The 26466-nt window shown below is 47.8% G+C and overlaps 1 protein-coding gene across 1 annotated transcript in view; it reads left to right on the forward strand.

Annotated features, from left to right (window-relative positions):
* The window catches only part of LOC112114570 (stAR-related lipid transfer protein 7, mitochondrial), a 35374-nt gene extending 9798 nt beyond the window's left edge, over positions 1 to 25576 (forward strand). Inside the window, exons 2-8 of the mRNA XM_026656902.2 lie at positions 8624 to 8826; positions 9188 to 9237; positions 11686 to 11796; positions 11900 to 11982; positions 14360 to 14459; positions 16855 to 16939; positions 25228 to 25576. Of these exons, the coding sequence (XP_026512687.1) occupies positions 8624 to 8826; positions 9188 to 9237; positions 11686 to 11796; positions 11900 to 11982; positions 14360 to 14459; positions 16855 to 16939; positions 25228 to 25421 (826 nt within the window). The 3' untranslated portion in view covers positions 25422 to 25576. The remainder of the gene's footprint in view (positions 1 to 8623; positions 8827 to 9187; positions 9238 to 11685; positions 11797 to 11899; positions 11983 to 14359; positions 14460 to 16854; positions 16940 to 25227) is intronic.
* The last annotated feature ends 890 nt before the right edge of the window (positions 25577 to 26466 follow it).

A 26466-nucleotide genomic window follows, 5' to 3' on the forward strand; every position in this document is an offset into this window, starting at 1 on the left:
GAGTCATGCAGGGTTGATTGAAACCATGTTCCCAATGTCCCTTGAGGCAATTTTCTCCCTCCCATAATTTTATCTGCATCCTGTAATGTTCTGTGCTTCTTTTCAATAGCCCCATATGTCCGCCATATCTGTGAGAAGCATGAATCTGACACAGCTTTGCACTATTGTGATGAGTGTTCCAAGCACAGTTTGTCCGACCCTCAGTATTTGCAGAGCTGCCAGAGAAGTCATGGGGAACAAGACGATTCCTTGAAGGTCAGATTGCTGTGGGACATAAAAAGATACAATTCAAGGTTATTGTTAACATTCACGGAGCAGCCACAGATGGTGGAGCGTCAGTTCTGGGCCTGAGAAACAAGCACTCATTGACTGGGATTGCATCATTGTGCAGGTATGGGGTGACGAACAGTGGCTGCAGAACTTCTGAATGCACAAGGCCACATTCCTGGAAGTGTGTGTGGAGCTTGCCCCAGCCCTCCAGCGTAGTGACACCAAAATGAAAGCTGCACTAACAATGGAGAAGCAAGTGACATCGCTGTGTGGAAGCTTGCAATGACAGATTGCTATCAATCGGTCAAGAATCAATTTGGTGTTGGGGAAATAGACCATGAGGGTTGCTGTGATACAAGTGTGCAAGGCCATTAATCACATTCTGCTATGAAGGACTGTGATTGTGGGCAGTGTGCAGGATATAGTGGATAGTATTACAGCAATGGGGTTCCCAAACTTGGGGCAGGAGGGGAAGGGAGGCAATAGATGGAATGCATATCCCTATTTTGGCACTGGACCACCTTGCCACAGAGTACATCAACAGAAAGGGCTACTTTTCTATGGTATCGCAAGTTTGGTGGATCACTGGGGACATTTTACCAATATCAACGCAGGCTGGTCAGGGAAGGTGCATGATGCACGATTTAAGAATACAGGCCTGTTCAGAAAGCTGCAAGCCAGGGACTTTCTTTCGAGACCAAAAGATTACCGTTGGGAATGTTGAAATGCCAATAGTGATCCTGGGAGACCCAGACTACCTCTTACTCGTGTGGCTCATCAAACTATCCACCTCGACAGCAGCAAGGAGTGTTTCAGCTACAGGCTCAGCAGGTGTAGAATGATAGTTGAATGTGCCTTTGCCGTTTGAAAGGCAGCTGGCGCGGTCTACTCACGAGACTAGACCTCATTTAAAAAAAAAAAAAAATCCCAATGGTTATAGCTGCCTGCTGTGTGCTTCATAGTATCTGTGAAGCAAAGGGGGAAACGTTCCCGTGGAGGTGGAACGTCTGTCTGCTGATTTTGAGCAGCCAGATACCAGGGCTATAAGAAGAGCTCAATGGGGAGCTATATGGCTCAGGGAGGCTTTGAAAGACCATTGTAATAGTGACCCAGAGTAGTGTGTGTGCTGTAGTGTGCTCTGCCTGGCATTTCCCCCCCCCCCCCCCGTATGAACCTTGTAATGGAGGGGGGGGGGGGGTGTGTTAATATAACATTGCAAATGCACCTATTGCTATTATCTGTGAATGATGTTGGCCCCAGCCAGCATATGCTGTGAATTAATAAAGATGAATTAGGTTTCCATAAACTTTTATTTCAAACCTATGCAAACAAAATATTTATAACTGAATGAAACTTCATTAATACAGGGAAAAGAACCTCTAAAGGGGAAAAGTCATTTTCATTTCACAAACACACTGACCTCTGAGAGAGAGGGTTGGCATATGTGTGGCTTTGATTATCTGTACTCTTACCCAGGGTGAAGTGTCAGGGGTAGTGCAGTGGCCGCAGATGCCACGTGGAATGGGGAGGGAGGGTTGTGTAGGGAGTTCCGGAATGCAATTCTTTATGGGCTACAGAGGGAGATGAGCATGGGTCTGTTGAATCTGAAGGTCAACAAGAGTCTCCAGCATGTCTGCTTACTGCTTGCAGTGCTAGCATCTCCTGCTGCACATCTCTCTCCTTTTCTTGTGCTTTTCTCCTCTCCACACTACCCCTGTCCGTTCTGTCCATGAGGGTGAGCCTCCAGGCCATGTGCTCGACAGCTGAAGCACCAGAGGCTTGCAGGATCTCTGGAAACGGGTCATCCCAAATCCTTTTTCTTCTCCTTATCTGGCTGAGCCGTGCCGCTGGCGTGGATGGAGTCTCATGAAGAGACCCTGCAGGCCACATTTCCAGCTGCAAAAGATACAGTGCACAGATGTACTATTGTGAGTGTATTCACAAACTAAATGGAAAGTTGGCATACTGAACTCACTCCCTTTCATCCACACAAGTTACAAGCACTGACTTCTGCTTGGGATTCCTAGACCATGGCGGCAGTCCCAGCCATGGTGAGTATGGTCCGGGGGAGAGGGCGAGTTGAGACAGTAAGCCGGGGGTAGCTCATGGGCAAGAGTATATGCAGATAGGGCAACTGAACTGAATACTGACACAGTTTTCCACAGGCGGTGGTGATTTTAGCTGAAAGGGAACCGCTTCTGCACAAGTCTGGCTGCAAACTGGGCCCCGTATGCTGCTAGCCTGGGTGCTGCAATTGTGCCTGCTGAAGTAATTGCTGAGTGGCATGGGAAAGTGTCCTAACGTGGCGGAAGAAATAAAGCAGCCCTCCCCAGAAACCTTTGGCAGAGGAATGCAGATTACCTTCAGGATCTCCATGGAGGATTTGCAGGACATCCCGGTGCACATGAGCAAACTGTTCTGCAGGGCCCCCTCTGCCTAAATGTACAGGGGAATGAGAAGCAGATAACCAACACAGGCAGAGTCACTATCTCATTTTCTTCTAGCATGATTAAAGAAGAGTAAATGAACAGATGTGTCCCTGCAATGTCGAAGCAAACTGCATACTTATCAGCAGTTCCTTCCCCTGTATCAGGCTCGCCAGTGCTGGACTGCAGAGACTGGCTCTACTGCTCCAGTGTCAGAAAGAGGTCCTGGCTAATCACGCCACTGGATCCCCTGGTCGCCTGCCCCCCTACTCTTCCTCCTCCTCTCTCTCCCCTAACACCACCTTTCTGTTCACTTAGGGGGCCTGGGACTCCAGCTCCCCCGAAGTATCCAGGGTGGTTGTGGGGTCTCTGCCGAGGATGGCATGCAGCTTTTTGTAAAAGCGCCATATCTGTGGCTCCGTACCAGAGAGATTGTTAGCCTCCTTTCCCTTCTGGTATGCCTGCTGCAGCTCCTTGGCTTTCACACAGCACTGCTGCAGGTCCCTCTTGTAGCCCTTCTCCCCCATGCCCCAAGCAATCTGCTTGTAGATATCGACGTTTCTGCAGCTGGATTGGAGCTGTGCCTGCATAGCCTCTTCTCACAGACCCATCACCTCCTGTGTACTCCAGGCAGGAGCGTGGAGCCAGCATGGTCAGCTGCACAGTTGCTAGGTGAGTTCTCCACGCTGAGCAAACAGGAAATAGAATTTCAAAAATGTGCAGGGCTTATATATCTAGCCACCGGGCAGCAGAGTTCAAAACGGTGACCAGAGCAGTCATGGCGGGGCATTGTGGGACACCTGGTTGCCACTAAAGTCCATGTAAATAATGCAGTGTCCTAACTCCGTCGACCTAAGTGCTACGCCTCTCAAGGAGGAGTAGTTATTAAGTCGGCGTAGCAGGTGCGTTATATCAGCGGGAGCGACATTTTAGTGTAAACGCTTACAGAGTTAGGCCAACGTAAGCTGCCTTGCAACGACCTAGCTCTGTAGTGTTTCAGTAATCAGTTTGGCTGTTAGTTACTGAACAGCCCAAGTACTTAACTCTGGAACTACATCGGTCATGTACAGGGCTATTGCTTGAAAAGTGTGGTGGTGGTATGGGACAGATTGTGATATGGGAAGCAGGGAGCCATCAAATTCTCATCTGCTATTTTAGCTTCACGTCTCTGGTCATTGTACAGGTTCATGTGTACTTTTGCAAACAAATCCATCCTCTAAAATAGGATGTGTGGAGACAAATCCAAAATATATATAAAAAATGGTCAAGTGTGGGTGTGACGGGTTGTCACCCCTGAGGTGCAATCTAGGAGCCCGTGGGAACAGCTGTGCCCCTTAACCTTCCAGCTGGGCTGGCACTCTCACACTGCTCCTCTTGTGATTCAGCCAGCCTCTCCAGGCCCTGTTATCACCCAGCACGACAGCAGGTGGCACCACACACCCAACTGAGATACCTGAGTGCTTTATCTAAGCCACTCAAGGACAGACAGACAAGACAGCAGCCATTTCCCAGCTCCCCAGCCTTGCACCCTTGCTGGAGTATAAACCCAGTATTATACCATCTTGCACTGCACAGGGATCTGTACAATGCAAGCTCATTAATATAGTTTGCTTTCCCCTCGCTGTGGGGAAGATATGCACAACATGCCTGTGTTAACCAAGCTGAGATTTTCCCAGGAACTTAATTTAAAGACACACTGGTTGTGATAAAATATAAAACAAGTTTATTAACTACAGAGAGATGAATTTTAAGTGATAGCAAACAGATCAAAGCAGGTTACCTAGCGAATAAACAAAAATGAACTGAGCCTGACATACTAGATTGATAGGATTTGAATTAGCAGTTTCTCAGCCTGACTGATACAAGCAGGCCTGCAGATTCTTAAGGCACAGACCCCAATTGCTGTGCAGCCTGGGTTCCCCTCCCCGGTCCAAGTCCTTTGTCTTTCAGAACATCTTTCAGGCGTTGAGTTATGGGGGAGTGAAGACAAATCATGATGTCACTCCCCACCTTATATAATCTCTTCATCTGGCGGGAACCCTTTGTTTCAAGCTAAGCTTCCTGCCCAGTTTGTGGAAGAATACAAGTACCAAAATGGAGCTCAGTATCATGTGGTCTGGTCACATGTCCTTGCGTGCCTTGCTCAGTCACAGCAGCCATTACTTATAGGCCGGCTGAAACATTCACAGAAAGGCTCAGCTCTTCCATGGTCCATTGTCTTTGTTGATGAGCCATCAGCACTGTCTAGCTTCTTCATTGTTGTACCTGAAAGGCTAACTGTGGGTGTTTTCACTTACCTATCAAAACTGTATAACTTCACATACAGTCCAACAGGATATTAATGTTCAACAGGTCAAGAATGATACCTTACAAGGCATACTTTGTACAAGGTGCTACATGATTATATCATCGTATTACTATGGTGAATGTGGGGTACAGTGTCACAGTGGGGATTAGTTCTTTGCTGCACTGTGGGATCTTATGGGGTCTCCGTTTTTACAAGGTGTGACAATGCGGAACCCAACTGAGAGTGCCAACTCAGGACAAATTGCTCAAAAAAGGCAGTTACAGTCCAAGGCTGGGGTTTTTTCCACCTCTAAGGCAAACCAAACCAGCCAGACTAAGAGGACTTCGGTCTCACCCCACTGGCTAACCGCAAGTCTCACAAGCAATCTCCTTAGACACTCCAGTTTCCCAGTATCACCACCAGTGCCTCTCATTATGGGGACAAATGGTTATGAAAACCAATACCCAAGTAAAAGAAAAAGGTTCTCCTGATCCCAAAGGACCAAGCCCCAGACCCAGGTTAATATACAAATCAGATCTTACCCACAAATCACGCTGTTGCCAATCCTTTAGAATCTAAAATCTAAAGGTTTATTCATAAAAGGAAAAAGATAGAGATGAGAGTTAGAATTGGTTAAATGGAATCAATTACATACAGTAATGGCCAAGTTCTTGGTTCAGGCTTGCAGCAGCGATAGAATAAACCGCAGGTTCAAATCAAGTCTCTGGAATACATCCCCCGCTGGGATGGGTCCTCAGTCCTTTGTTCAAAGCTTCAGCTTGTAGCAAAGTTCCTCCAGAGGTATGAAGCAGGATTGAAGACCAAATGGAGATGAGGCATCAGCCTTATATAGTCTTTTCCAGGTGTAAGAACACCTCTTTGTTCTTACTGTGGAAAATTACAGCAAAATGGAGTCTGGAGTCACATGGGCCAGTCCCTGCATACTTTGCTGAGTCTGAAGGCACATTGGCCTTCTCTCAGTGGGTCCATTGTATAGCTGATGGTCCTTAATGGGCCATCAAGCAGGCTAGGCAGAGCTAATCCCAGCTAGTCTGGGATGTCACTCAGAAGCATAGCATAAGTTTGCCATACAGACAGTATAGAACCAATATTCATAACTTCAACTACAAAACTGATACACACATATAGACAGCATAATAATAACCAGTAAACCATAACCTTGTCTTAGACACCCCATTCGACCCCCTTTATACAAGATTTGGGTGCCACTACAGGACCTTGGTTGCAACAATGATCTATGTGGTCCCAGTTTATGTCAATAACGTCACACAAGGCTAAACATCATACTAATAGAACAGGCACAGTCTGTCCTAGATTTTCGTGGGCAGCTACACTTCTCTGGCTTAGTGAGCACCCTGGCCCTAGTTCAATGCTGCAAGTGTCATCATTAGGAATGGGTTAGTCCCGAAGTTTCACCTTGTTCCAAAGAGCTTCTTTCCCTTGGCAAGTCTTTTTCCTTTAGCAATTCATTCCTTGCACATGAGCAATCTATTCTATCATCCGTTTACTAGGGATAACTGCTGGCTACCTCTGCTGTTACCTGGGGTTTTCAGAACCCCCAACAGGGACAACTTAACTATTTCACTCCAGGAAGTGTTAGGAATAAATCAACAGGAACACAGCAATTCCAGCTGATAAGATTCATGCAAGTAAGTGTGCTTTATCTAAAACTGCAGTTTATCAGATTTAAGCACATAACCAATAGGTTTAGAACATCTCAGATGTAACTAACAGCAGGTTCGCAGTGGCCAGTTGCTCACCCACTGGGGAGAAAGGGTGTCAGGAAAAACATTTCTCAAGATGTCTTCAGAGGACTGCTCCAAAGTACACTCTATTCACTAATCTTTTATAACTAACTTCTACAAAACACACAGGTCATAATGACCCCAACTGGATCATCACTTTTCCTAACTTTTTCAATAAGCTTTTAATATCAGAGCCGTCTAGATTCGAGCTTTTCGGTCTCAGTTGTTTGTTTGTCCCTTCCTCCCATTCTGATTAGCAGAAACTGCCAGCTAGATATGACCTTGCTTCTGAATACCTGTCTCCAAATTAACCCTTAACTATGTAGTGGTCTATTTCATTAATTCAGGATGGCTGAATGCATATAATATGGTTGCAATTAGCTTAATCACATTCTGGGCTATATAAACCCTCAAATCCAGGGCAACTCTGTAGCTTTTTACTGGAAGCTTCGTTTACAAGAGCTGAATGATCCATTTGAGCTCCCAGTGAAGTCTGACTTCCACCTCTGAACTTTTGAACCATCTCTGTACATGATATAGGGGCTCTCACCCTGCTTGAGGGACAAAAAATGCATAGAGCAGAGGTGGGCAAACTACGGCCCTCGGGCCACATCTGGCCCTCAGGCCCCTCCTGCCCGGCTCCTGGCCCAGGAGGCTAGCCTCCAGCCCCTCCCCTGCTGTTCCCCCTCCCCCACAGCCTCAGCTCACTGCGCTGCCGGCACAATGCTCTGGGCAGTGGGGCTGCGAGCTCCTGAGGCAGTGCAGCTGCAGAGCCTGGCCTGACCCGGTCTCTGTGCTGTGCCGGGGCGTGGCTGACTCCGCCAGCCACTAGTGCTCCAGGCAGCGCGGTAAGGGAGTGGGGTGGGGTTGGATAGATAGCAGGGGAGTTCGGGGGAGTGGTCGCGGCGGGGCTGTGGATGGGGGTAGGGCAGTCAGAGGGCAGGGAACGCGTTGAATGGGGGCAGGGGTACCAGGGGACAGTCAGGAAGGAGGGGGGGTTGGATGGGGTGGTGGGGGGCAGTCGGGACAGGGAGAAGGGGTGGTTGGATGGGGCAGTCAAGAATGAGAGGAGTGGTTGGATGGAACAGTGGGGGGGCAGTCGGGGTAGGGGTTACAGGGGTGTGTCGGGACAGGGAGTGGGGGTGTGTGTGTCCTGGATGGGGGGGGCAGCTGGGGGGTGGGAGTCCGGGGACGGACGGACTGGGCCACGCCTGGCTGTTTGAGGAGGCACAGCCGGCCCTCCATACAACTTCCGAAACCCGATGCGGCCCTCAGGCCAAATAGTTTGGTGGCCCACCCCCCTGGCGTAGAGAATGCTAGGAAATACTGCTTGCTGAGTCTATTCTTCTCGAGGGGAAAGTGTTTCTGATCTTGTGGAAAGCTTCAGTCCATCTGTACAAGGACCAGGCTCCTTTGCAGTTGCCTCCCCCTCCACGGGCAGTTTGGCTTCCTAAAGAGCAGCGCTGGCATTAATGGCTGCCCCACTGTGCCCCCTTTTCCCTTCTCTCCTCCCCTCCCCAAGAAAAGATCTTTGCAATCCCCATCAATGCTTTCACTTGGATTCCTGCCGAGCCTAGTGGGCAGCATGAAGAGCCCTTACCAGAGAGAAGGAAAGAGTATACAGTGGAGCTGCTGTCCTGTTCCCGGCCTGGCTTCTCTGAGTTTTGTTTCCTTGGCCAGGGAGTGTGGGGCCCATTGCTGGCACCTTTGGGGAATCCTATTGTAACATGGCTGCTGCTGGGATAAATGAAGCCAGAAAATGCTTTGCTGGCCTCGTAGGCTGTGTATGTAGCAAAATACTAGGTGGTCCTGGCCTCTTCTGTAGCAGGGCCTTGGCACTGACTAGCACAGTCTTTCCTCTGTTCCCACCCCAGGTCTGCAGAGGAGATGAAGCACATGGAGGAAGTCTCCAGGCTGTTCCATGGCAGCGGGGGAGAGCACCAGAAGCTGGGTCCCAAAACCCATGTGGATATAACAGCCACTCGCGAGGAGCATCCCTGGGAGATGGTGATGGACAAGAAACACTTCAAGCTGTGGAGGCGTCCAATAGAAGGGACCCACCTGTATCAGTACAGAGGTAATTCCTCCATCCCCCTTGCCTAACCATGTGTGTTGTCAGTCATGGTATGATGCCTGTTCAGATGCTGCACGGTGTGCCTGGCTCTCAAATGCTGAGCAGAAATTCAGCGTGGCCTGTCCTAAAACCTACTTCCTTCTTCCTCTCCTGACATCACGCTGCTCCCTCTCCCAGCTTCTCACTGGAATTCTCTATCCTCCCCCATATTGTCCCTCTTTCCGGTCACGGCCTCTCCTCCTCTCTGTAGTGTGATTCCAGCCCTGATAGCAGCTTCTGGAAAAGACCTTTCCCATGTGATCCCACTGAACTGAGATACAAACTGGCTTATACCTGTGGTCTCAAGACTTTCCCTTTATTGCAGTGTTTGGGACATATACAGATGTGACTCCCAGGCAGTTCTTCAATGTGCAGGTGAGTGTTTCTGGGCCCATCTCTCTAATTCCAGGATGCATGATGTGTTGGAAATAAAATACAACTCTCTACCCACAGCACTTAACATACCATCCGCAGAGAAGTGGCAGCCACTGCATGCAGGTCCCAGGGCTTTCTTTGTTGTGATGCCCACCGGGGGATGATTTGCTCTGTATTAACAATCCACCTGTAGTGCACCTGGCAGTGGGCCTATTTGGCTTTACAGATGTATACAGCTTCTGCTCACCTCCTGTTAGCTTTATGCCCTGTTTGGCTGGTAATCTCTTTAGGATCCGTCATTAAGTAAATCCCTCGTATGAACCTCATGCTCCCTCTTCACATTTATTACCTGGTATGTCTCTTCTGGTGAATCAAAAATACTTGGCAAAATAGAGCTGCTTAAACTAGTTGAGACTCTATTTTCCTCCATGGTAGCCATCCTGGTCCAACAGATAGGGCATGGCATTTGGATTCAGGAGACATGAATTCTGGATAAAAGATGCTTTTCCATGTAATGCATAATTAGACTGTGAAACCTGCTGTCATAGGATGTTGAGGCCAGAAACTCAGCAAGATTCAAAAAAGGATTGGACATTTTATATGGCTAGCAAGACTATCCAGAGTTGCAATTGTTAATGCTGCCAAACCCTTCCTTAAACCCACACTGCTCTCATATCCCACCTCACTGCTGGCACAACCTAGGATTAGAGAAACAAGGTGAGGGAAGTAATATCTTTTTTTGGACCAACTTCTGTTGGTGAAAGAGAGACGCTTTTGAGCTGCACAGAGCTCTTCTTTAGGTCTGGGAAAGGTACAAAGTGAAGTTGACCCGAGGTTACATTGACTTACAGCTACCACAGTAATTAAACTGCTTTTGCATGTCCACACTACGCTCCTTGTGTCAGCGGTGCGCATCTTCACCAGGAGCACTTGCACCGATTTAACTATCAGTGTGGGGCATTGTGGAACAGCTTCTGAAAGGCAGCAACAATCAATGCAAGCAACTCAGTGTCTACACTGGCACTGCATCGACTGAGGCCATTTCCACACTTACAAGCGTTCAGCAGCACAGCTGTACCGATGCAGCTGTGCCGCTGTAAGGGCGCTCGTGTAGCTGCATTATGCCGATGGGAGAGAGCTCTCCCGTCAACGTAATAAAAGCAGCTCAATGAACGGCAGTAACCATGTCAGCGGGAGAGCATCCAGAGGAGCTGTGAAATTGACAAGACAGCCAACAGCCGATGTGTTCATAACCACATGACCGCAACAGTAAACAGGGGCTGTTGAAAAATGCTGCAAAATACTGTCAGAAGACCATGGGAATACTGGGACACAAAATAATGCATTATGGGACGTTGCGCCCACACCCATGATGAGCTGCGATCCACTCCACCTTCCCACAAGTCCTAGCTGCAGAAGGTGGCGAGCAGCACAGTGCGAGAGCGCCAAGTGTGGACTTGCTCTGCTGACAGAGGGAGTGTAGTGGGAATGTGCAATAGCGATGTTGTTTAAAGCACTTTTTGATCATAGACATAAGTTTTGTTGACACTACTCTGTAGTGTAGACAAGGCCTTAGATTGACGTAAATTGCCTTACATCGACCTAACTAGTGTAGACCAGGGATTAGTGTCACAGTTAAATACAGGGTGGGACAGATTGTTTAGCATAAGTAGTTAACACAGATTGTAAGAAACAATTCAAAGTGAAGTGGCCTGTTAACACCTCTGCACTCACAGAACAAAAGGGGTGGGGGGGGTTAGTGGATTACAGCTTGTTGTAATAAACCATAAATCCAATGTATGTCTTCAGACTGTGATTTTTTTAATGTCTAGTAAAGTTATGAATTTAAGATCCCAAGCTCGTATTTTGAAGGCGTTGTGCAGGTTTTCTTTGAGGACAAGGACTGAGAGGTGAGATATGGAGTGATCATTTTGTGAAAAGTATTTGTCTACAAGTGATGCAGTGTTTTTTTTACCATTTTTCTGTGAGAGTGGAATGAGAGTGGGTCACCAAGAAGATTCTAGTATTTGCCTACAACTTTTTCTGTGTGATGGTCTGTCGTAGGCCTCTCAAGTCTGCCTCTAGGGCCTTCTATCCCCGGTCACCCTCGAGAGCGTCTGCTTCCCAAAGCAACGTTATAGAGGGGGAAAGCTATAAAGCCCTATGTCCCTGCTGCAGTAGCCATCCCCTCCACTGTGTGTTTCTTCCCAGCAAGAGTATCTTAGGGGTCATAACTTCCTGTAATACTGCCTGGCTCCCAAAAGCAGTGTTTATTTTTGGTGGGTAGAGCTTGGCTTTTCCACAATATAAGGAACTGCTCATTTGTCTGCCTTTATAGGGCGGGGAAGAGGGGTACCTCCTCCAGCCATAACCTCGACGATACAAGAAACGTGCTACAGCTTCACCCCATGACACAATTGTCATATATGTTCTTCCCTTGTTCCGTAGCTGGACACTGAGTACAGGAAGAAATGGGATTCACTGGTCATCAAACTGGATGTGGTTGAGAGAGACCTGACCACTGGCTCCGAGGTGGTTCACTGGGTAACTCACTTCCCGGTGAGTGTTCCTTTCTCCTCCCTCCCTCTCTCACCCCCCCCTTGCTTTCTTATGGCCTGTCTGGTGTTAGAAGGGACTGATTTGCATGTTTTTGTTCTTTTAGTACCCGATGTATTCACGGGACTACGTTTATGTTCGGCGGTACAACGTGGACCGGGAAAACAATCTGATGGTGCTGGTGTCACGGTATGGATCACTGACGCAATCTAGCTATTCCTGCCACACCTTGCGCCATAGTGTGAGGATGGGGTTGTCCTTAGACTCACTGTCACTCTGACAAAGATAGCATTGGCATTGTTTCTTTTGTAGGCCTTGCTCCTTTGCCATGCTTTTACCTGGGTCAGTAAGTTGTTATAGTTGCTGCCAGCCATGCCTATAAATCATTAAGTTTGTCTGACACTTCCCAGTATAAGACCTTGTTTTCAAATTTGCTGTGCTGGGTGTCTGCCTCAGAAACCGTACTGGTTCAGCTGTTTCTGAGAATGAGGCTTGGGGACAACATTTTGTAGTATTAAATTCTGATGACCTGTTCTTTGAAAAGCTCTTGTGCTCCTGCATCTTTGAAGAGGGACTTGAAATCTGTCAGGAAGGGTGGACTTTATATCAGGGATGTGCCTTTTCCGGAGCCTGTGAAAATCTGCCCTAATTTGGCCACGTTGTAACTCTTTGAAAAATCTTAGTTCACACATGCTCAGTAGAGAGAGACTTCTTCGATTTTTTGGTAAGCTAAAATCTCTGAAGATTTGATGTGCACTGCGCATGCTCCAGCATCTCTAGCTTGTAGTGCTGACCAGGCTCTACGTGTGCCATCTCCACAGTATGACTAAGCAATACCCAGTAGCCCTGGGCTGGAGGGAGTGAAGCTGGACTTTCCCTGTTATTGGCAGCTTTGTGCCACGGTAGGGCTGGGCACCAGAACTGAGAGCAAGGAGTCTCTCTCTCCTGATCTTTCAATGACCCTCGTGCCAGCACCCAGGCAGTGTGAAGGAGTAAGCCACATGACGCAAATGTGGTGGGGAGAGGGGAAGAGCTGGACCTGGGGGGGAAGGAAGTAGGCTGGAGCAAGAAGCTTTGAAGTGAAGGTGGGGAACAGACTGGGACTGGAGGCTGGCACAGGGGTGGGGACTGGGACTGCAGGGAGGAGACTGAATGAGAAATACAGGGAGGGGGACTGTGGGCCAGTGGGAATGAGAAATATGTGGGGGGGGTGGGGAGGGACTGGAGGCTGTAGGGGGGGAGAAGATGGGCCTGGGGAGAACTTTGAATAGCTGCGCAAGGAGACTGGGGATAGAGTCTGGAGGAGGTGAGGAGAATAGACCGAGACAAGGAGCCATGGGTAAGGACAGGCCTGGGAGGGGGACAGTGCAGAAAGGTTCAAACTTGGGTGCAGGGCAGGGAATGGGCAGAAGAGTGTTTCCATTAGAGCCTCAGTGCAGCCTTAATTCAGTCTCTTATGCTTATGCCCTAGCATATAGTCTCTAATTACATGGCTCTGTACCATCCTGCTTTTATACAGTGCTATTGACGTTTGCTGCATAGACCGTCAAACATGGTCCCTGCCCTGAGGCACGTCCAATCTAGGTTTGATGGCAGACAAGGGCATGGGAGTGAGGGAAGTTTAGATGCTTACAGATCAAGAGGTCACTCTTCGTTTTGCACTGTGTGCATCGTGTTCCACTTCTTCGTTATGTTGATGTGGGGGAGCTTGTTTGGAGGAAGTGGGCTTTAACGAGATAGTTGAAGAGGAGTGAGAAGGTCCTTTCAGGCTTAGGAGAGAGTGAGTGTGATGTTTGTGGGAGGAGAGCATGAAGGAATCTGGAACTGGCTGAGCACAAGGCCCAAGCCTGGTGCTCGGATTCTGCTATGGCTGCGCGAGCCTCCTGCCCAGCAGTCCATGGACGCCTCTGCTCTGCTGGCTGAAGGATGAGCGATGTTCTTGATCCAGTAGTGGAGGAAAGATTGAGAGCTTCACAGGGGGATGTGGCTCCAAAATTGGAAAGGCCGGGGCTTCTCAGGTCCCTTGTCAGAAGCCCTTCTGTCATATCTAGCGTGGTGAGGAAGAGCCCAGTGTCTGGATACCACTGGGTTAGGAGAGAATACTGGAGAGGGCTATCTGGTGTGTTACATATGTAGCGATACCTGGTTCATATACACACAGACACTATTTTAAAATGCCTTATCAATGGCAGGGGAGGCAGGGTGGATAATAGGGCAGGTCAGTTTCCTGTTCTTCCACAGACTGCCTGTGTGAACTTGGGCAAGTCACTTCATGTCCCTGCCTCAGTTTCCCCATTAGTAAAATGGGGATGATATTGCCCTCTTTTGTAAAACACTATGAGTTAGGCATTACTATAAATGGCCTGTTGGAGCCTCTCTAAATGACTGCAAAATGTCAAGAGGCTCTCTGAGAATAGCTTGGGTTCTCACCATTGCGGAGAGAGTCTATATTTTATCATATGTGATGACTAGTACAGGCTGTCAGCATCTGTCCATTTAGACCCAGGTCTGAAGCTAACCTCAGGAGGGGTTATAAATACCCTTTCCCATCTTACATATATTCCAGAGCGGTGGAGCACCCAGGCATCCCAGAAGATCCCGAGTTTGTGCGGGTCCGAACCTATGAATCCCAGATGGTTATCCGACCACACAAGACATTTGATGAGGTGAGTTCCTGGCCAGTCTGGAAAACCAGGGGAACAGTCACCTGTCATTAAGGCCTCCCCAGTGGAACCCGAGTCAGGACAGTAGCTCTTCTGAAAGGTGGTAACTGAATGTGCTGTCTAAAGCTCTGTGGTCTGCAGCAGCTGCACCAGGGATACCAGCTCTAAGTATCAAGGGGAGAGCTGTGTGGATTCGCCTAGCCCTAGTGACAAGAAACCACTCTGACGGGACCCAGGATTGTGAGGCCCTGCACAATTGCCTGCTTTTAGCATAAGGAAGTCTTGTCTGTGCTCGCTGAAACCACCAGCCTCTGGCAGCACAAGTACAGCCTTCTGGACCCCGCAAGTCTTGTGCTGTATGTACAGGTAGCAATAGGCACGCACCAACCCGAGTGCTCCAAGTGTTCCCTGCAGTGTCCAGCCCCTTATCCACTGGACACTCTCCGAATTCCCAAAGCAACAGGACACACCAGCTTGTCAGATTCAACTCAGCTCTTAGCTTAACACCGCAGGACTGAGTTATATTTATAGTGAAAACAAGAATAAAGAACAGAGAATCAAGTGATACTGAGTAAAAATTTTGGGAAAATGGTTACATAGAATATTATTTTTATTTCTGAAGACTAAACTTAAGTTACTGTCTTGTCTAAAGAAGCTTTTCACTCAAATTTCTCTCCAGCTTTTTCAGCCAAGCCTAGCTGAGATCCCACTTTCATGAAGCAAATTCGCTGTGCACTTATGTTGGAATCTGTCACCTAGGAAGTGTCGTCTTTGTCCCCCAAATACAGTAGAACAAACCTGTGATATGCACCTATAGATGGGGTGTGTATTCTCTCTCTCTCTCTCTCTCTCTCTCTCTCCCTGTTAGTTTCTTTTTGACATTTCTTACAATCCTTCATTAGCATTCAGTTCAGATTGGTGATAGGTGGCTCATTGTAAAACATTCAATTCTTAATTTGCATTTAAGCAGACAGGTAAACATCTCTTGTCTGACAGAAAACTTGTTTTTCACCTTTTGTTGGTGACCAGTGCCTAGCTATTCTTTGAGAACATATTTTCAGTATATATGGATACTGTGCAAGGAGTTATGTATACATACATTTTACAATTACATTGATGACCAGAGTGACATAGGCTTTTATTACATGATGCTCTCTTGGTGAGCTACCATGTACATTCCAGACTCAAGAGATTTCTGTATCCTCCTTGCCAGTTGGCACCAAGAGATTCCTGGGTCACAGCCGCAAAGCTGTGACTTCCTTGGTGTCACCTTGGTTTTGCTATTGAGCTAAGTACCCAAAGTCAAAGGTGACAGCTTAGCCAAGATTTTCATAGATTCCAAGGCCAGAAGAGACCACTGTGATCATGTCCTCTGATCTGCATAACACGGGCACTTTTTCAAAGTGTTGTGTTCTGTTCTGTTACTTTTGAAAATGACTGGTTTTTGGGTGCCCAAATTGAGACTCCTCCTAAGTGCTGAGCACACACCCTCTGAAAATCAGGCCCCTTTAAGGAGTCTCACCCAAAATCACTAGTCACTCTTGGAAATCTTGGCCCTTGTGCTTCAACCACCTGGGAGTAGCTTTTATGTGGTCTTAGCAGAATACACAGCAGCCTAGATCTGCCCCTTAGACTCTGGCTGGTCAACTTGTGTAGCAGCTAGCTGATTGGAACCAAGATTTGAGAGTAATTCCCTCCCATTTGTATTTTATGCTCTTATTTCTGAACCCAATATCTCTAATTTTATTGCTGTTAAGAAGCCTTTAGAACAATACATATCTGCTGCCTCTCTCAGATCCTCCTGCTCAGGGTTTTGTAGCGTGGTCAGGGTAAATGACACGTTTAACACTTCACAAACTAACCCTCAGCTCTCCTGGGAAGGAGCTGACTAAATATGCTGTCATCATATGGGTTCATATGGAAAAATGAAGCAACTCAAGACACTTGAAGCTGGGGTTAAATCTGATGATTTTCATACTCTGAGCCCTGTGCTTGCTTCCTCCATCTCGTGTCTGTCTTCTTGTTTTTGTGGGTCTCCATCAAAGCACTGCATGTCAGCCTTCTCTTGCCCCAATTGAAGAGAGACTGGAGGAGGAAAATGGTTCAGACTTAAAACATATAATGCCAATAGTATCTGCAGAGACTCTAGTCAGGATTCTGATGCATTTGCTTTCAATCCTCATGCTTCCTGGTTACAAGTGGTAGCCAGGAAGAAAGTTCCCTGTGTGGTATAGTGTTGTGCAACTAAAACACCTTCCTGTGAGTCATTCAGCACTGGAGGCTGGCTGAGATGGGGGCTTTATCTGCCCCGTTTAGGTAGTGGCTTTGTAAGATCAGCCCTGGTTGCTGAGAGGTTCCTGTGACAGGTCAGGTATCACTAAACTTATTTCTCTTGCAGAACGGCTTTGATTACCTGCTGACGTACAGCGACAATCCACAGACAGTGTTCCCGCGCTACTGTGTCAGCTGGATGGTCTCTAGTGGTGAGTTGCTGGCTCTAACCCTTCGCTATGGTGTAGGGATGTAAAATAGTAACCGGTTAACCAGTAAGCATTAGTCTTACCAGTTAACCCAGCCTAACCGTTAACCCCCAGCCCTTGGCGGGCCGGTGCAGCTGCAGGCCCGCCGCGCCAGCCAGAGCGGCCCCAGCCCTGTGTGCCCCTCTCCATTTAATCAGTTAACCAGTTAGCTTTTTAAACGATACTTACATCCCTATTCTGGTTTGGGAGTCTGGCTCCTTTGAGCAGCATGAGCCCTCTGGCCTCCTTGTTTCTGGAATGAAAGCAGTGGGAGGGTGTTTTGTGGAGAACCTTGCCTGTGTTGGTCAGATAGACCTCCTCTTTTGGGGGACTACAGACAGACTTCAGTACACAAACTAGAGATCTGGCATGGGGGATCTGGGGAATGCATGGTGAAGAGCCTCAGACTTTTCTGTTGGTTTCTCTATCCCTATGGCGGGGGGGGGTGCACTATGCAGGGGCTTCAGTTTGAAGAGCCTGAGAAAGATAACTGTATAGGAGAGCTGCCCAGCGGTGCCGATTCTCACTGATTTCCCTTGACCAGCAATCAAGGGGAAATGGGACTTGGGAAGCTCGTCCGTGACTTCTTGTCTGTCTGACACTTGAGGGGATTTACCTACTTTCCATCGTGGCCTTTGTACCTCCAATCCTTGCACTCTGGAATGGCGTTCCTTCCCCCTCGCACCAGGTGATCTGCCCACCCCAGGGGCAGTTAAAGGCACACTGCCAAGGTTGAGACCCACGGACTGGAACTTGCCATTAAAAAAATCACTACTTGTAAGATCAGGAAGAAGCTGAACAAACTCTCATCCCCTCTGAAACGCCTCCCAGGATGACCCTCAGAGCACTCGAATGTCTCCCCTCGAGAGTGGGTGAAAACATAGAAGCTGCCTGCTCCTGGGATTGGAGTGGGAGGGCTGTGCAACAGGTGACTTATCCCCGAACGCTCTGCTCTGCTCAGAACCTCTGAGACACAATCCATCCGTTCAGTAGCTTAATCAACCCACTGCCAATTAAAGGTCTTTAGTTTCGCACCCCCAGACTCTATCCACATAGGCCCGAAAGCCTGTGTAAAATGGTTGCTCTAAAGCTTGGGCTCTTTCAGACCACCAGCATGAGGGAGTGCTAGAGACAAGGACCTTAATTGAAAACACCTTGCCACCAGCTGGGTCCTGCTTACTCCAGGGTCTATTAGTTTGAGAACCTCTACTGACGTCATCTGCAGACCATGGCAGCGCATCTTCTCAGCAGCATGGGCTATAGTAAGCAGAGCAGGTCTGGCATCCACTCCCTATGGTGGCTTCCCATCAAATAGCAAGCTCAAGCTCTCCGTTCTTGCTTTCAAGTTGCTCAGTGGTCTGGGTCCAGCATATCTAACTGAGGCTAAAGCCCTGGCAGGGAAGACACTGGTCAGCAGCTGTGCATCTTGGGCACGATGGAAAACTCTTCCCTGGGGTGAAGCTCTTTTGTAGAGAAGACAGAGCTTTCTCAGGGGATGGTCTGCAGCTGTGGAATGAAATCTCTCACCAGCTTAAACCTCCTCCCCTTCCCCTCCAAGTGCCAGGTGCACTCCTCTGATCTGTACCGTGGGCACACAGCTCTCCGGGGGAGAGAACGAGCCACACATGATGCTTGTTAGTCACTTTACAATGTGCATGACTGAAAGCACTAGGATACTACAGTTATGAGGATGAGATAAGAACCTGTGTAGAAAGACATTAAACCATTACGATTGCAAAGTCAAGCGCTCAAGTAGGGAAATGCAGAATTAAGGTTGTCCAGGAGCCCTTAATTTGGCTCCCTTGGGCATCTGCACTATAATAAAATGAGATCATGTAATTAAATACTATTTCCCCACGGTACCCATCTCCTTCAGTTCAATGTTTCTCTTGATCCCCCTCATTCAATATATGCCCTCAGGCTTTGCTTACCACACACCATCCAAAACCTGCACTGGATGGACCCAGGACTTGGAATTTCCTCCTGGCTGTTTCTATGGTGCTCTTACTGTAGTATTTGAGTGTTTCACAAACGTTAATGAGTGTGCCTTCACCACCCCCTTGTGAGAGTAGGTGATGCTGGTATGCCCATTTTTGCAGCTGCGGCACAGAATAAGACCAAAATTGCCAAGTGTTCACTAATTTTGGGTGCCCAGCTTGTGATACCTAAGGTCTGGGTGTTTTTTTTTTTGCCCCCCCCCCCCCCCCCCGAAATACTTAGCATTTTTATAGCCCTCTGTCTGATCAAAGAACAACTCTGCTCCACTTCCATTGCAGTTCTGCCCATCTGGACCTATGTGTCTCCTAGCACCCAGAAAAGGAGGAGTAAACACACACCACCTGACTTTTGCAACAAGTGAGGCAGAGGTCCTACAGACAGCCTCTGTCACTACACAACCCTGATTCATTCCCAGAGCACAAGGTCTGGGTGCTCTGGGAAAAAATAGTATGTGATCATGTAACCAAAAACAATCCTAATACAGACACACAAGGGGGCAAATGGAGGTTTAGAAAAGCTATTTAGAAAAGCTGATGAGCACAAATCCATGGGGCCGGATGCGCTGCATCCGAGGGTGCTAAATGAGTTGGTGGATGTGATTGCAGAGCCATTGGCCATTATCTTTGAAAACTCATGGTGATCAGGGGAGGTCCCGGATGACTGGAAAAATGCTAATGTAGTGCCCATCTTTAAAAAAGGGAAGGAGGAGGATCTGGGAACTACAGGCCAGTCAGCCTCACCTCAGTCCTGGAAAAATCATGGAGCAGGTCCTCAAGGAATCAATTCTGAAGCACTTAGAGGAGAGGAAAGTGATCAGGAACAGTCAGCATGGATTCACCAAGGGCAAGTTATGCCTGACTAACCTAATTGCCTTCTATGACGAGATAACTGGCTCTGTGGATGAGGGGAAAAGCAGTGGACGTGTTATTCCTTGACTTTAGCAACGCTTTTGATATGGTCTCCCACAGTATTCTTGTCGGCAAGCTAAAGAAGTATGGGCTGGATGAATGGACTATAAGGTGGATAGAAAGCTGGCTAGATCGTCGGGCTCAACAGGTAGTGATCAATGGCTCCATGTCTGGTTGGCAGCCGGTATCAAGCGGAGTGCCCCAAGGGTCAGTCCTGGGGCCGGTTTTGTTCAATATCTTCATTAATGATCTGGAGGATGGCGTGCACTGCACCCTCAGCAAGTTTGCAGATGACACTAAACTGGGAGGAGTGGTAGATACGCTGGAGGGTAGGGATAGGATACAGAGGAACCTAGACAAATTAGAGGATTGAGCCAAAAGAAACCTGATGAGGTTCAACAAGGACAAGTGCAGAGTCCTGCACTTAGGACGGCAGAATCCCATGCACCCCTACAGACTAGGGACCGAATGGCTAGGCAGCAGTTCTGCAGAAAAGGACCTAGGGGTTACAGTGGACGAGAACCTGGATATGAGTCAACAGTGTGCCCTTGTTGCCAAGAAGGCTAACGGCATTTTGGGTTCTATAAGTAGGGGCATTGCCAGCAGATCGAGGGATGTGATCATTCCCCTCTATTTGGCATTGTTGAGGCCTCATCTGGAGTACTGTCCAGTTTTGGGCACCCCACTACAAGAAGGATGTGGAAAAATTGGAAGGAGTCCAGCGGAGGGCAACAAAAATGATTAGGGGGCTGGAGCACATGCCTTAAGAGGAGAGGCTGAGGGAACTGGGATTGTTTAGTCTGCAGAAGAGAAGAATGCGGGGGGATTTGATAGCTGCTTTCAACTACCTGAAAGGGGGTTCCAAAGAGGAAGGATCTAGACTGTTCTCAGTGGTACATAAGAATGGCTGTACTGGGTCAGACCAAAGGTCCATCTAGCCCAGTATCCTGTCTACTGACAGTGGCCAATGCCAGGTGCCCCAGAGGGAGTGAACCCAACAGGCAATGATCAAGTGATCTCTCTCCTGCCATTCATCTCCACCCTCTGACAAACCGAGGCTAGGGACACCCTTCCTTACCCATCCTGGCTAATATCCATTAACGGACTTAACCTCCAGGAATTTATCCAGTTCTCTTTTATACCCTGTTATAGTCCTAGCCTTCACAACCTCCTCAGGCTAGGAGTTCCACAAGTTGACTGTGCGCTGTGTGAAGAACTTCCCTTTATTTTAAATCTGCTGCCCATTAATTTGATTTGGTGGCCCCTAGTTCTTGTATTATGGGAACAAGTAAATAACTTTTCCTTATTTACTTTCTCTACATCACTCATGATTTTATATACCTCTATCATATCCCCCCTTAGTCTCCTCTTTTCCAAGCTGAAAAGTCCTAGCCTCTTTAATCTCTCCTCATATGGGACCTGTTCCAAACCCCTAATCATTTTAGTTGCCCTTCTCTGAACCTTTTCTTATGCCAGTATATCTTTTTTGAGATGAGACCACATCTGTACGCAGTATTCAAATATGGGTGTACAATGGATTTATACAAGGGCAATAAAATACTCTCAGTCTTATTTTCTATCCCCTTTTTAATGATTCCTAACATCCTGTTTGCTTTTTTGACCGTCGCTGCACGCTGCGTGGACGTCTTCAGAAAACTATCCACGATGATTCCAAGATCTTGATTCGTTGTAGCTAAATTAGCCCCCATCATATTGTATGTATAGTTGGGATTATTTCTTTCAATGTGCATTACTTTACATTTATCCACATTAAATTTCATTTGCCATTTTGTTGCCCAATCACTTAGTTTTGTGAGATCTTTTTGAAGTTCTTCACAGTCTGCTTTGATCTTAACTATCTTGAGCAGTTTACTATCATCTGCGAACTTGGCCACCTCACTGTTTACCCCTTTCTCCAGATCATTTATGAATAAGTTGAATAGGATTGGTCCTAGGACTGACCCTTGGAGGACACCACTAGTTACCCCTCTCCATTCTGCAAATTTACCATTTATTCCTATCCTTTGTTCCCTGTCTTTTAACCAGTTCTCAATCCATGAAAGGGCCTTCCCTCTTATCCCATGACAACTTAATTTACGTAAGAGCCTTTGGTGAGGGACCTTGTCAAAGGCTTTCTGGAAATCTAAGTACACTGTCTATTGGATCCCCCTTGTCCACATGTTTGTTTGACCCCTTCAAAGAACTCTATTAGATTAGTAAGACACGATTTCCCTTTACAGAAATCATGTTGACTTTTGCCCAACATTTATGTTCTTCTATGTCTCTGACAATTTTATTCTTTACTATTGTTTCAACTAATTTGCCCGGTACTGACGTTAGACTTACCGGTCTGTAATTGCTGGGATCACCTCTAGAGCCTTTTTTAAATATTGGCATTACATTAACTATCTTCCAGTCATTGGGTACAGAAGCCGATTTAAAGGACAGGTTACAAACCCTAGTTAATAGTTCCACAACTTCACATTTGAGTTCTTTCAGAACTCTTGGGTGAATGCCATCTGGTCCCGGTGACTTGTTACTGTTACGTTTATCAGTTAATTCCAAAATCTCCTCTAGTGACACCTCAGTCTGTGACAATTCCTCCAATTTGTCACCTACAAAAGCCGGCTCAGGTTTGGGAATCTCCCTAACATCCTCAGCCATGAAGACTGAAGCAAAGAATCCATTTAGTTTCTCCGCAATCACTTTATTGTCTTTAAGCACTCCCTTTTGTATCTCGATCGTCCAGGGGCCCCACTGGTTGTTTAGCAGGCTTCGTGCTTCTGATGTACTTTAAAAAACATTTTATTACCTTTTGAGTTTTTGGCTAGCCGTTCTTCAAACTCCTCTTTGGCTTTTCTTATTACATTTTTACACTTAATTTGGCAGTGTTTATGTTCCTTTCTATTTACCTCACTAGGATTTGACTTCCACTTTTTAAAAGATGCCTTTTTATCTCTCACTGCTTTTTACATGGTGGTTAAGCCACGGTGGCTCTCTTTTTTAGTTCTTTTACTGTGTTTTTTTAATTTGGGGTATACATTTAAGTTGGGCCTCTATTATGGTCTTTAAAAAGTGTCCACGTAGCTTGCGGGGATTTCACTTTAGTCACTGTACCTTTTAATTTCTATTTAACTAACCCCCTCACTTTTGCATAGTTCCCCTTTTTGAAATTAAATGCCACAGTGTTGGGCTGTTGAGGTGTTCTTCCCACCACAGGGATGTTAAATGTTATTATATTATGGTCACTATTTCCAAGCGGTCCGGTTATAGTTACCTCTTGGACCAGCTCCTGCGCTCCACTCAGGACTAAATCGAGAGTTGCCTCTCCCTTGTGGGTTCCCGTACCAGCTGCTCCAAGAAGCAGTCATTTCAAGTATCGAGAAATTTTGTCTCTGCATTTCATCCTGAGGTGACATGTTCCCAGGCAATATGGGGATAATTGAAATCACCCACTATTATTGAGTTCTTAATTTTGATAGCCTCTCTAATTTCCCTTAGCATTTCATCGTTACAATCACTGTCCTGGTCAGGTGGTCGATAATAGATCCCTAATGTTATATTCTTATTAGAGCATGAAATTACTATCCATAGAGATGACAGAACAAGGAGTAATGGTTTCAAGTTGTAGTGGGGGAGGTTTAGGTTGGATATTAGGAAAAACTTTTTCACTAGGAGGCTGGTGAAGCACTGGAATGGGTTACCTAGGGAGGTGGTGGAATCTCCTTCCTTAGAGATTTTTAAGGTCAGGCTTGACAAAGCCCTGGCTGGGATGATTTAGTTGGGGATTGGTCCTGCTTTGAGCAGGGGGTTGGACTAGATGACCTCCTTAGGTCCTTTCCAACCCTGATATTCTATTATTCTAAGGTTGCTTTAATTCTGTCATTTCCTAACTGTTGAGTGCTTGACTTTGCATCTTTCACATTCTTTCAGTGTAGCTTTTTTGGGAAGTAACTTCCAAATTAAAAAAAAAAAAAAAGGCTGAAGAAACAACTTCTCTCACTGTAGAATCAGACTGACCTGCCCATGGGCCATCAGCAGGATTCAGCCCTTTGCAAACCCAGCCCTGTCCCACTTGAGCTGGCAGAGGGGAACAGTACAATTACTACCTCTTACTCCACGTGGACCTGTGCTAAAGGGGGATGGCACTTTGCCAGTGGTTTCACAGAAATTTGCTGACAGCAGAGGAGTCTGGAGCCTGAGAACTCCATGGTCTGATACCAGGTTTTGGGGAGGTATACTCTAGTGGCTATAGACCATTCTGTTCCTGTACCCCAGCCTGCTTGTTCCCCCTCTGCTCCTTCGCACCCTCTGGTTCCCATAACACCACCACCATTTTCTCACTTGTCTATTTCCTGGGTACCAGAAGGGGGAGCCCTCAGCAAAGGAGAGACAGGCTCCCTGCCCTAGTTTCCAGTGGCATAGCAACAGTCAGGAGGAGCAATTTCAGGGCAAGTCCAGATCAGCCCCAGGATGGAGCAGACTCACTTGGGGATGACACATAGGGGTTGTGAGGGGATGGAGCGGTTCAGTGCAGATGGCATCTAGGGTGATTTAGTGAACTTCTCAAGTCTCTAAAGTGCAAACTGAGACTTCTTCAGATGCTTGCGATTTGGCCAAATTTGGATTAATTTTTCACAGGGACAGCACAAGTCACATCCCTAACACCACAGCATCTCCCCAGCCAAATTTCAAGACCCTGCTGCAAAGCATGGGCAGAGCTCCTCCATGAAATGTTTGGAAGACTGTTTTAACTAACCTCCTCCTCCGAAATGACTGAACAGTTTAGCTGAAACTTCCCAGACAAATTCAGCCGGAGGCAGACACCTGTCATGAGAAATTTCAACCCAAAGTGTTAATGTTTGGCAGATTTATACGCAACTGAAAAGAGGGTCTTGTAATGGAAAGTGTTGGGCAACCTTACTCTAGCTTCACATAGAACAGAATAGGAAGTTTACTGCCCCGTCAAGTCCTCCTTGATTTGATGGCATCTCTGCATACACCTTCCTGTGCGTGTTCTTGTGTGTGCTTTCCCTCGCCGCCCCGTTGGCCCTGCTGTAGAGGAGGAAACTCGGCAAGTCACCTCACCTCACTGTGCCTCGAGATCAGTGTGTCAGTGATCGAGTTGGGAGTTCCTGGCTCCCACACTTATTCCTGCCTCTTAATTAGTCAGGGGGCATTGAGGCGCCTAGGTTTTGCGGGGATGGATGCTCACTTTGTGTGCTACACACTGGATGGATTGTTTTGGCGGCTGTTTGTGTTGAGGTCTGAGCCTGTTTCTGGAGCAGTCCAGATGTCCCCTCCCTGCACTTCCTTGGTACTCACTGTCACTGCCTTTCCTGCCAGGCATGCCAGACTTCCTGGAGAAACTGCACACAGCAGCTCTGAAAGCGAAGCGAATGGAGATCGAAGTGCGGGACTACATCTCTGCCAAACCCATTGAGAACAGCAGCAGCAGCGGTGAGGGGAAGGCGAGCATGCCTGGTGCAGAGCACAAGAGCGAAGACACCCACAGCCCTGCGCAGCTCGAGTACGCCTAAGGGCTGGTTGTGCCTCCTGCGTCAGCACCCTAGCCTCTGCTCCTGGATCCACGCAGCAGGGCCGATGGGGTGCTGTGACGTCAGTGTAGCTACTGGACCCTAGTTCAGCTATTCTCCTTTGACTCCAAACCCCTCCTCGCCTCTGTCTTCTGCTGCATGTGGGAAGAGGAGTCTCTCCCCTGTGTGAGCCTTGTTCTGAGCGAGGCCTGGCCATTGAAACACAACGTTGTGTAATATCCTCTCTGTGCTGGTGGTCTGTCCCTGGTGAGGGGATGTCCTAGAAAAACACCTAGTCTCTGTCACAGTATGGACAACATCTCTCCCTCCTTCCCCCCTCCCCTTTGAGCTAGTGTTGGGCACAGATGCCACTGGCTCCTGAAGCTCCAGGGCAGTTCAGCTCTGCAGTGTCCGGGGCGGTGTGTAGAGAACCTTAGCCACAGGGTTGGTGTGCTGGTCTGCAGCCAGCCCTGAACAGGTCACGTGGGTGGGGGCAGGGGGGTGGGATCTGTGTTCAGTGACACTAAGTGTGTACTGCAGTGTGCCTCTGCCACATGAGAGGAGTGTTCCTCTGCTGGCCAAGTGCCTTTCCCCTGGAGCTGCCCTGGCCTCAGCTGGAAGTGGAGAGCCGTGCCTGGCAGGGGTGTGGCCGTGCTCCGTGTTGCCCACTGAAACAGGATGATGCCTCTTGGGGAACCAGCACTGCTGCACCTGTCACCATATTTTTGCCTGTGGTTTCCTGGTGGGAAGAATGAAGGACTTTTGGCTGCATTACTACCTGTAGCTCTGCGGGCTGGCGTGGGAGAGGGCCTTGGTATCGCTTGGGCAGGGAGCATGGATTAGGAGGCCTGGTTCAGCTGCCTTCTTACCTCAGTGGCTTTTTATTTTGATTTTTCCCTGGGAGGGCACAGCTCCTGCTGCTGTGAATGCCTGTGCTACCATAACTAACAAGAGAACAGAAAACTGCCAGCTGCTGCCTCTTGTGCTGAGTTAGCCGCACCTCTGTCTTGTTGGATCAGACACACTCCTGCAATCATGGCCCCTACCC

The sequence above is a fragment of the Terrapene carolina genome, unplaced genomic scaffold (genome assembly GCF_002925995.2).
Source record: "Terrapene carolina triunguis isolate 2854851 unplaced genomic scaffold, T_m_triunguis-2.0 Scaffold51, whole genome shotgun sequence".
In the NCBI taxonomy this organism is placed as follows: Eukaryota; Metazoa; Chordata; order Testudines; family Emydidae; genus Terrapene; species Terrapene triunguis.